Raw genomic sequence first — 10,315 nt, 5'->3', positions numbered from 1 at the left:
GGCCAGGCAGAAAGCAAACCACGGGGGGTTGAATGTGCCCATGGGAGGCAGAGCTCACAACCCAGCAGACCTCTGAAGCAGAGACGAGCTTCTTCCACCACTTGCTTTACCCTGTCTCATGACATGGCCTCCCCCCATGATGCAGGGATGCTGCCAGGGCTGTGCCTGCACCAGTGGTGTTGGGGCCAAATGAAGCAAGGATCATGGTCCAGGCCCCCTTCACGTCCCAAACAGGAGCATCTGGCCCACGACTGGTGGGAGATGCCTGCCCAGAGCAGCACGTCAGCAGGTCCTTCCCGTTCCTGCTGCTGGTCCTGGGTGCTCTCATGCAGGACATGGGCCGACCGGCCCCAGAGGAGATCCAGGGGACCTGGGGTTTCTGCCTTTGAGTGAAGGGGTCTCCTCTGCCCTTCAGAGGCAGGTTCAGGGCTCCACAGCAGGCCAGGAGCAGGAGGAGTGACTTGCACAAGAGGAAGAGCTCACGACCGGCTGTATCCTGTCAATAAACTCATGAAACAAAGCCCCAGGGATCCCAGGGGAACAGTGCCCGCTCAATGCCAGTTGGCATGACACAAGCTCATTTTTTTCTCACTTCTCAAAACAGCACTTGCGGTGTCCTCTGAGAGCAGCCGTGCAGGGCAGAGTTGTTCTGCATCCACCAAGAAGTCGAGACCTGTGTGCAGTGCCTCCGGCTCTCTCCTCCACACCATGAAAGCACCCGTCATCCTCTACGTCCTCTTGGCTTTCCTACACCAAGGTGAGTCTCCTGGCACCGAGGCTGCATGACAGGGGAGAGGACTAGCTCTGGGACGGCTCCAAAAGTTCGCCGGGAGGGGAGTGCAGGTGCCGAGACAGGGATGCGACCAGGAAGGTGGGTGGGAGGAGAAGGCAGCTGGAGTTTCCCACTGAAAGGTTATATCTGCAAGGGGTGACTCTGGTCCCCTGCCCAGGATGGAGCTAGTGAAGCGCTGGGCTGCTGCGAGGAGAAGCAGGGAGTCCTCCCATCCCGGGCCCTCGCACCCAGAGCAGCTGGCGAGAGGCCCTGACCCTTTTGTGCCGCGCTGAGCCCAGCAGTGGCGGCGCCTGTTCCCACTCCCTGCAGCAGTCAGGGCCGTGCCTCCCTTTGCCTTTCTACCCCGGCTGTTCCTCAGTTCAGGGCACAGGCACGATCCCAGGCACCAACCCGCGGCGGTGTGGGGAGATCTCAGCAGCCGGAAGGAATTTAATTTCTGGATCTCCTCAAAGAAATTAAGATGGTTTTATGCCCAAATTCCTATCTCCAGAAATACAAAGATTCATAGATGTTTGGGTTGGAAGGGGCCTCAATAGATCATCGAGTCCGACCCCTGCCTAGGCAGGAAAGAGCTCTGTGGTCAGATGGCTGCAGCCAGATGCCTATCTAGCCTCCTCTTAACAGCCCCCAAGGTAGGGGAGAGCACCACCTCCCTTGGACGCCCATTCCAAATTTTGCCCACACTTACCATGAAGAAAGGAAGAATAGGAAGACCCTGGGACATGCTGCTGCATTAAGGTGGTGGTGGGTCCTTCACTGGGGGTTGTGAAGGAGAGACTGGAGGGGCGTCTATGAGGAAAGGGTTGGGAACAGTGACATGTGTGTCCATGCAGGGTCTGCATGAGATGACCCTGGATACATGTCCAACCTGCCAGCTGTAGAGCACGGAGGTTAGATGTTCACCCCAGTGACAGTGCCTTGTGGGGTGGCTTTGAACCCGCCTCCAGCGGGGGGGCAGGCAGCAGCGTAGCGTGGTGAGCAGTGGCATGGAGCTGCAGGGGTTAATGCATCCCTTGCCCCTGCTGCCGAACTGCGACCCTGTAACCTGGATTTCAGCGGGGGGTCCTGCTCCTGCTCCCCTCGCCCCCCAAATCCCAGCCGCTCTGGCAGCCCTGCAGGCCTGATGGCACAGCTCAGCTCAGCGCCAAGGGGAGCCCTGAGGGCTGGGACTGGGCAGTAGGCATGGGAGTGATGTGGTGCCCGGGCACCGAGATGCAATGTGGGGGGCGCGATCTCATGGCCTGGCACCAAGGGACCAGCTGATGCAAGGCAATGCCCACAGCATCTCATTCTCCTGTTCTCCCTTCTTCATGCCTCCTTCCCTGAAAGGAAACCAGCATGGGTTTCCTTTCAGCATCGTTGTGCCTGCTGGGCCTTCACAAATGTGCTCTTTGATGATTATTTCCATTTTTTCCCAGGGATAGAGGTAAGACTGACTGGCCTAAAGTTACCCGGCTCATCTCTTCTCCCCTTCTTAAAAATAGGCACCGCGTTGGCCTTTTCCCAGTCCTCAGGGACCTGGCGAGAGTGCCATAAGAGCTCAAACAGCCGTGCCAGCGGCTCAGCTATGACACTGGCCAATTCCTTCAGCGCCCGCAGATGGAGGTTGTCCAGGCCAGCTGACTTGTACCCATCCAGCCCCTCCAAGAGCTCCATAACCAAGTCAGCACTAACCTTTGGTGGTCTGGTACCTTTTGGACATCTGTCCATGCTCAAGGTGGGGGAATTGTCTTGCTCAGTACGTAGCAATATTGAAGTGAAGAACTCATTGAAGAGCTCTGCCTTTTTCCCTGTGTCGACCACCAACTGTCCTGATCTGTCCTGCAGGGGCCCTGTGTTACTCTGCACTTTCCTTTTGCTCACTATATATCTGTAGAAGGAGTTTTTATTGTCCTTAATTGTTGTAGCCAGCCTAAGCTCCAGTCCTGCCTCGACCTGCCTAACTGACTCCCTGCAATGGCGCGCCAGGGTGCTGTATGCCTCCTTGGTGGCTGCTCCCTGCTTCCACTGCCTATACATCTCTTTCTTTGCCCCCAGTCTTTCCTGAAGCTCCCTGTTCAGCCAAGGGGGCTTCTGTATCCCCTTACCCCCTTTTCTGCATAAGGGGATAGATTCCTTTTGTGCCCCAAGGATCACTCCCTTGAGAAACCTCCAACCCTCCTGGACCCCAATTTGCTCGATGCTCTTGAGTTCAGCCACCTCACTAACTAGCCCTCTAAGTTTACTAAAGTTGGTGCTCCTGATGTCTAACATTTCAGCCTCACTGGATATTTTTCTCACCCTTTGCTGGATAGTGAACTCTACCAAGTGATGGTCACTATCTCCCAGGTTACTGTGTACCTGCAGGTCCCCCACGAGTTCATCCCCCATTGCTAAGACCAGGTCTAGCGGGGCACTACCCCTGGAGGGACTGGACACCACCTGGGTAGGGTGAGGTCCTGTACACAGTGTAAAGACCTCCATGAGCGGCTTGTTTTGGCCGCCCGTTCCTCCCAGCCGATGTCCAGGTAATTTAGTTCCTCCATGACCACTGCCTCCCTCACCTGAATGGCATCTGAGAGCTGCCTGGAGAATACCTCGTCTAGCTCATCATCCTGGTGAGGAGGTCTGTAGTAGACCCCCACTACCAAGTCCTTTTCCCTTGGCCCCCCCTGGATCCTGACCCACAATGCCTCAGTATTCCCCTCCTCCACTCCTGCCTTGATGATGGACGATGTGTACTGTTCCCTAACATAGAGACCTACACCCCTGCCTTTTCTCCCCACTCTGTCACGCCTATGCAACCTGTACCCCTCAATGCCCACCGCCCAGTCATGCGTAGAATCCCACAACATTTCAGTTAAGCCAAGTAGGTCATACTGTGTCCTAGCAAGTAGGAGTGTGAGCTTCTCCTGCTTGTTCCCCATACTCTTGGCATTTGTGTAAAGACATTTTAGCCCCCCTCAGAGGGTGCTGTTGCTGTCCCTTTGCCTTGATGGCGTGTGTTCCCCTTAGTGCTTACCTGGTTAGGTCCGGTGCCTTGATTGTGGCTTTCCAGCCCTGGGTTCTCATCTACCACCGGTTCCCCGTCCCCCGTCAAACCTAGTTTAAAGCTCTTTGGAGGAGATCAGCCAACCTGCGGGACAACAGGTGCTTACCTCTAGGAGAGAAATGAAGATTGTCCCATCCCAGGAAGCCTTACCTCTATCCCTGGGAAAGTACTGGAAAAAAAACATCAAAGAGCGCATTTGAGAAGGCCCAGCAGGGGAAAGGATGCTGAAAGGAAACCAGCATGGGTTCGTCACAGGTAGATCCTGCCTGACAAACCTTATAGCCTTTGATGACCAGGCCACACACTGCCTTGACACAGGAGCTGAGTCTGATGTCATCTACCTGGATTTTAGGAAGTCCTTCAACACAGCTTTGTATCCTATTTTCATAGGGAAGCTAATGGGCTGTGGAGTGGATGCCTACACAGTCAGGTGGGTGGCAAACTGGCTCAGGGACCACACCAGAGAGTGGTGGTGGACTGGTCATTTTTGGCCTGGAGGGAGGTGAGCAGTGGGGTCCCACAGGGTTCGTTCCTTGGACCGGTGTTATTTAATATCTTCATCAGCGATTTGGACGAGGGTGTGGAGAGCACCCTGTCCAAGTTTGCAGATGACACCAAGTTATGGGGCAAAGCCAACACACTGGAGGGCAGGGAGCAGATACAGGCCGACCTGGACAGGTTGGGATCAATGGGCGGAACAAAATAGGATGCAATTCAACAAAGACAAATGTAAGGTACTCCACCTCGGGAGGAGCAATCCCCAGCACACCTACAGGTTGGGGGATGACCTCCTCAGCAGCTCAGCGGCTGAGAGGGGTCTTGAAGTCACAGATGACACCAAGATGAACATGATCCGGCAATGTAATGAGGCCATCAGCAAAGCCAATCACACATTGTTGTGTATTAGCAGATGCATGACCAACAGAGTGTGGGAGGTGATGCTCCCCCTCTATGTGACATTGGTCAGGCCGCAGTTGGAGTACTGTGTCCAGTTTTGGGTGCCACACTTCAAGAGGGACATGGAGGATCTGGAGAGGGTTCAGAGGGCCACTCGCATGATTAATGGCCTCTGTGAAAGACCCTACGAGGGGAGGTTGAGGAATCTGGATCTCTTCAGACTTCACAAGAGATGACTGAGGCATGACCTTGTAGCCACCTATAAGTTTATCAGGGGAGGACAGCAGGGAGTTGGGGATGCGCTATTTACCAGAGCACCCGTAGGAATAACTAGGAATAATGGGTGCAAACTAGTGGAGAGTAGATTTAGGTTAGACATTAGGAAGACATTTTTTACAGTAAGGGTGGCCAGAGTCTGGAATGGGCTTCCGAGAGAGGTGGTCCTATCATCTAACATGGAGTTCTTCAAGAGGAGGCTTGAAAATTACCTGGCTGTGGTCATCTGATCTCAGTCCTCTTTCCTGCCAGGGGAGGGGTTTGGACATCATGATCCATTGGGACCCTTCTAACTCTATATTCTATGAATCCATTAATCCCTGGAAGCAGCCCCTCACCCAGCTTCCTTCATCCCACCTGCTGCTCCCATCCTCCATGCCCGATCGCCGCCCTGACTCCAGCCCCCATCCAGCTCCTGCCCCTCCAGCCCCTTCTTAGCCTCCTTCACTCAGGATGGTCTGGGATGTGCCACATACTGCAGGTCGGGTCCCGATGGCTGCAAGCCTCATCATTTACAGCAGGGCTTTGGATCCAGGGAGTGCGTCGTGGCCAAGCCTCTCAGCTGCAGGACACTTCCCTCGTGGGCTCATCCAGTCACATCCCTTGGACACTGCCTGATCCCACATGAGTACTAGGCAGGTGGACAGGGAGGGAATCAGCTGTTTTTGGCTCCTCTTTGTGACCATTTGAGCCTCATCTACATTTTTGGACCCAGCCCCAAATCCATTTCCCTGTATTTAGAGCCATGCCCCCACAAAAAAATGCTCCAGGGAAGACAAGACCACAGGGCTGGGCTCTTTGTGAGTTCAGATCAATGACAGGAATGAGCAAATAGCAAATACAATGTGAGAAATTTAGGAAGCAACTGGGGCAAATGTAGGGGCAAACGGGGAAGAAGAAAAGAGAAGGTGGCACCTGCTTTGTCGCTCACGTAGGCTGGCTGCAATAGCGCTCAGAGATGTCCGGAGATGCAGAAGGGAAGCAGGGAGGCAGCAGCCGATGAAGCAGAGGAGGCTGGAAGGAGAAATGGGGTGTAGCAGGGCGCTAAGTTGCCTGCTACTTGTAGAGCCAGAGTAACTACGCAGGTGCTAGTTGCTAGGGTAACTGGAGGGAGCTAGTGACTCACACCTGCCTGGTCAGCTGACCAGAAGGGCAGGTCCTGGCTTCTATATAAATCACAGGCTGGAGGCCAGGAGGCAGTTCCCTGCTGGAAACCAAGGGGAAAGGAGCCCTGCTGGAATGAGCAAAAGATAAGAGGCCAGACTGCAGGTGTGGCCTCAGAGTTGGGGTAGCTGAAGCAACTCTGGTGTGGCGAGATGAGGTTGGAACCAGATGGCTTAGCTTTTATGTTATAGTCCAGGGGTTTGTGTTTTGTTTTGCTGTTTGTTACTTGGGAGAGGCTATATGGGGATGGAGGAGGCCTCAGAAGGGGACTCACGGTAGTGTGGGGACCCCAGCGCCACCGAGGGCACAGCATTCAGGGTGCATCGACCCCAGCCCCAGAGAGAGAGGGGCCGCATGGAGAAGCCCCAGGGAGGGCACAGTGCCAGACAGGGCGGCAGAAAGCCTGAGTGCAGTGAAGGCACAGAGTGTGAGGCAGGGCTGCGGAGGGCCCAGTGAGGTCGAGGGGGCCAGATTACAACAAGGCCCAGACAACAACGGTGGTACCAGCGGAGAGGCATGGGCTGCGGTGTAGGGGAGGAAATGGAGCTGCAGATAGCGCCGTCTGGTATCAGGGCAGAAAAAGGGAAGCCTTTCGCTAATTAACATCAATTCATCAATTAACAACACGGCGTGGCAGGCGAGAAGGTGGGTGGTTGGCCCAGGAACAGGTGCGGGCCACGTTTAGATCTGCCCAGAGCGGGCACCTGTTACAGGGGGGTAACACTCACTCAAGGGACGACAGTTCTCTTTCCATTCAGGCAGCTCTCTCCAGTGTGAAGTATGCCGTGGGGATGGGCACAACTGTTCTGGCCCCATGGAGACCTGCGATCCTGACCATGATACCTGTGCTATTATCAAAGGTGAAGCAATAGTAGGTAGGTGAGAGGTACTTTAAAATATCTTTACTTCCCACCCCTACAACTTCCATTTCCCTAGAAATCAAAGGTCCAGGACCAAGCCTCTTGTGAAGTCTTTGGGTGCCCTGTGTTGAAGAGCTCGAGGTGCAGTTACTAACCCCGCCAGTGTTTCCTGCCCCCTTCTCACACCTGCAGGGGAAGAGCACACAGGAGGCCCAAATATCCAGTTCACTGCCCAATTCACCTATTAAGGCACTTGCTGGACACCTCGGCTGTCAGCTGGGCAGGAGCGTGCATCTCTGCATCCGGCAGCACCTTTGTGTTCCAGGGTCCCTGCGCTGGGCTCCTGGACGGGAACACGTTGAATGGCCAAGACTCAGCCTAACCAAGGCAGCATCGTCTGCAGCTACATGCCGCTCCAGGGAGGAGCCGGGTACAGAAAGATGGATGGACGGAGAGAGAAAATTACTGACCTGGCTAAAGACATGGAGAAGCTTATGAGAGCAGATTAACTGAGCTCTGCAAGTTTACAGCAGACAAATGAAGCCTGAGAGGGGGCTTGAGTATTCTTAAATATTTCCTTCAGAAGGAGTCCAAAATGTCCCGAACGTGTCATGATTGTTATATAATGCTTGGGCCAGGTTGTAACGTGTCAGGGTAGCAATGATGCAGGTGCAGGGAGGAAAGTCCCTTGGTAATAATTGTGGTTTCTTAACTCCGTGCTGTGTTCCTTTTTGTTCCAGGCGGAGTGAAGATGCTGACTTACATAAAGTCCTGTTTCATATCTGATGTGTGTCGCTATGCTCATTATAGCATGGACTACGGGAGAGGAATAAGACAGAGAAACATTATCGCCTGCTGCACTGGAGAGGCCTGTCAAACTATATCTGTCCAATGTATGCGTCTCCGCTCTCCTCCTCCCCTCCCCATCCACCCATCATAAGATGCTCATGCTGGGGTCACAGTTATGAGTCCTGATTTGTCCTCAGCTGGCACCAGTATCATAGAAAATTAGGACCGCAAGGGACCTGAGGAGGTCACATCTAGTCTAACCCTCTGCTTGAAGCAGGCCCAGCCTGAACTACATCATCCCAGACAAGGCTTTGTCTACCCGTGGCTTCAAAAGCTCCACCACCATTCTAGGGAGCCTGTCCCTGTGTTTTACTACCCTCATCCTGAGAGAGTTTTTCCTAATATTTAACTTAATATTTAACTTCAACGTTTCTTGCTGAAACTTGAGTCCATTCTGTCATCTGCCCCCACTGAGCTCAGTCCAGCTCCATCCTCTTTGCAGCAGTGAATGCTGCTATTCAATCCCCCTTGGTCTTCTCTTCTGCAGACTAAAACAGTCCAGTTACCTCAGCCTCTCCTCACCAGTCATGTCCCCCATCCCCCAAGCCATTTTCATTGCCCTCCACTGGACTTTCTCCAATGTGACCACATCCTTTCTATACTGGGGGACCCACAGCTGGACACAGGTCTCCACATGTGGCCTCCCCAGTGCTGAATAGAGGGGAAGGATGACTGCCCTCCATCTGCTGGCAATGCTCCTACCGATGCAGCCAAGGATGCCGGTAGCCTTCTTGGCAGCAAGAGCACAGTTAGCTCAGAGCCTGGCAGGGACAGCCCTATCGCCCATCAAGCGGGACAGGTGACGTGTGGGGGGAGCTGTCAGTGGCAGGTCTCACTTGCCCTGCTGGAGGTGGTCCTGAGCTCCTGAGAAGCATTGCCCTCCTTTCAGAGGACCTTCCACGGGGTAATACTCTACGGGCCTCGGGCTGGGAGGCAACATCCAGAGGCGTGGAGACGACTCCCACTAAGCAGAGAAAGATTTCAGGGCTTCACACACGAGCCCAGGGGACACTGGACCGTGCTGCTCATGCACGTCCGGAGCTACAGCTGTGCCCCTGCCCGTAAGGTTGAGCGGCTGACACGGGAGGAGATCTCGAATGCACACATTTCTCTTCAACCTTTTCAAACCCGACTGTGATCTGCTTGTTCCCAGTGCCACCACTGAACACCACTCCCAATGGCTTGCAGTGTCCAGCGTGCTTTAGCATTGGATCTTCTGACTGTGACACTGAGATTGTGTATTGTGCCGGGTCAGAGACCTACTGCTTTGACACTGCAGCGTCACTTCTCACGGGTAAGTTTACTCCTTCTGTCATTTTCATTTAATACCGACTGTGATCTGCTTGTTCCCAGTGCCACCACTGAACACCACTCCCAATGGCTTGCAGTGTCCAGCGTGCTTTAGCATTGGATCTTCTGACTGTGACACTGAGATTGTGTATTGTGCCGGGTCAGAGACCTACTGCTTTGACACTGCAGCGTCACTTCTCACGGGTAAGTTTACTCCTTCTGTCATTTTCATTTAATATTACAAACCGTGCCCTTCCTGCGCCCGTGACAGTGGCACGCTGCCGTCACAGTCGCTATGCTCGTTTTTAGCATGGACTATGGGAAAGGAATAAGACAAAGAACCAGTATCGCCTGCTGCACCGGGGAGGCCTGTTGAACTACATCTGTCCAACGTACGTGTCTCCTCTCTCCTCCTCCCCTCCCCATCCACCCATCACAAGGAGGCTCAAGCTTGGGTCACAGTTATGAGTCCCGCTTTGTCCTGAGCTGGCACCAGCCTGGCGGTTTGATAGTATCATAGAAAATGAGGGCTGGAAGGTAGCTCAGGAGGTCACATCTAGTCCAACTCGAAGCAGGACCAGCCCCAACTACACCATCCCAACCAAGGCTTTATCTACCCAGTTCTTTAAATTCTCCAAGGATGGAGAGTCCACCACCTCTCTGGGAAGCCTGTTCCAGTGTTTTACTAGCCTCCTCTTTGTGCGGGCCGGGAGCGACCCGAGCCCTTTTCGCGCTGCACGCGGGCTGTGGCCAGCAGCCTGGGCACGCCAGGGCGGAGAGGGAAGGCCTTCGAGCTGGAATTAGGCACAGACGCGTATCGGTAGTTTAAAAGATTGTTTACTTACACCGAGATGGCGGTGGTGCAGGCTGGAAAACTTGCTTAAGTTGTGGTTACAGACAGGAAAGAAGAGAGGCGGACAAGAGTTCTAGACTCGTGAACTCTAGCCCAATCCGGCTGAAGGCTGTGAACCCGTCGTGTCAGCCAAAGAAAGTACTCGTCCGGAAGAGCTCTGAATAAACTCACACGGAGTTTGCTAGGCTCTGCGGGTCCAGTTCTTTTGCGCGCGGGAAGGGATACGTCTAGGAATCTATCGGTGACAGGGAGGGGCTAGAGGCTGATCAGACCTCTGTTGCCTGCTTGAAATGCGCTGGGTC

The 10,315-nt window shown here is 54.0% G+C and overlaps 1 protein-coding gene across 1 annotated transcript in view; it reads left to right on the top strand.

The window, feature by feature from the left end:
* Window positions 1–686: 686 nt before the first annotated feature.
* The window catches only part of LOC106723356 (phospholipase A2 inhibitor subunit gamma B-like), an 11,132-nt gene continuing 1,503 nt past the window's right edge, over window positions 687–10,315 (top strand). Inside the window, exons 1-4 of the mRNA XM_025195622.1 lie at window positions 687–757; window positions 6,920–7,036; window positions 7,762–7,914; window positions 9,024–9,164. Of these exons, the coding sequence (XP_025051407.1) occupies window positions 709–757; window positions 6,920–7,036; window positions 7,762–7,914; window positions 9,024–9,164 (460 nt within the window). The 5' untranslated portion in view covers window positions 687–708. The remainder of the gene's footprint in view (window positions 758–6,919; window positions 7,037–7,761; window positions 7,915–9,023; window positions 9,165–10,315) is intronic.

This window comes from Alligator sinensis, unplaced genomic scaffold (assembly GCF_000455745.1).
Source record: "Alligator sinensis unplaced genomic scaffold, ASM45574v1 scaffold1870_1, whole genome shotgun sequence".
In the NCBI taxonomy this organism is placed as follows: domain Eukaryota; kingdom Metazoa; phylum Chordata; order Crocodylia; family Alligatoridae; genus Alligator; species Alligator sinensis.
This window is presented reverse-complemented; position numbering and strand designations above follow the sequence as displayed.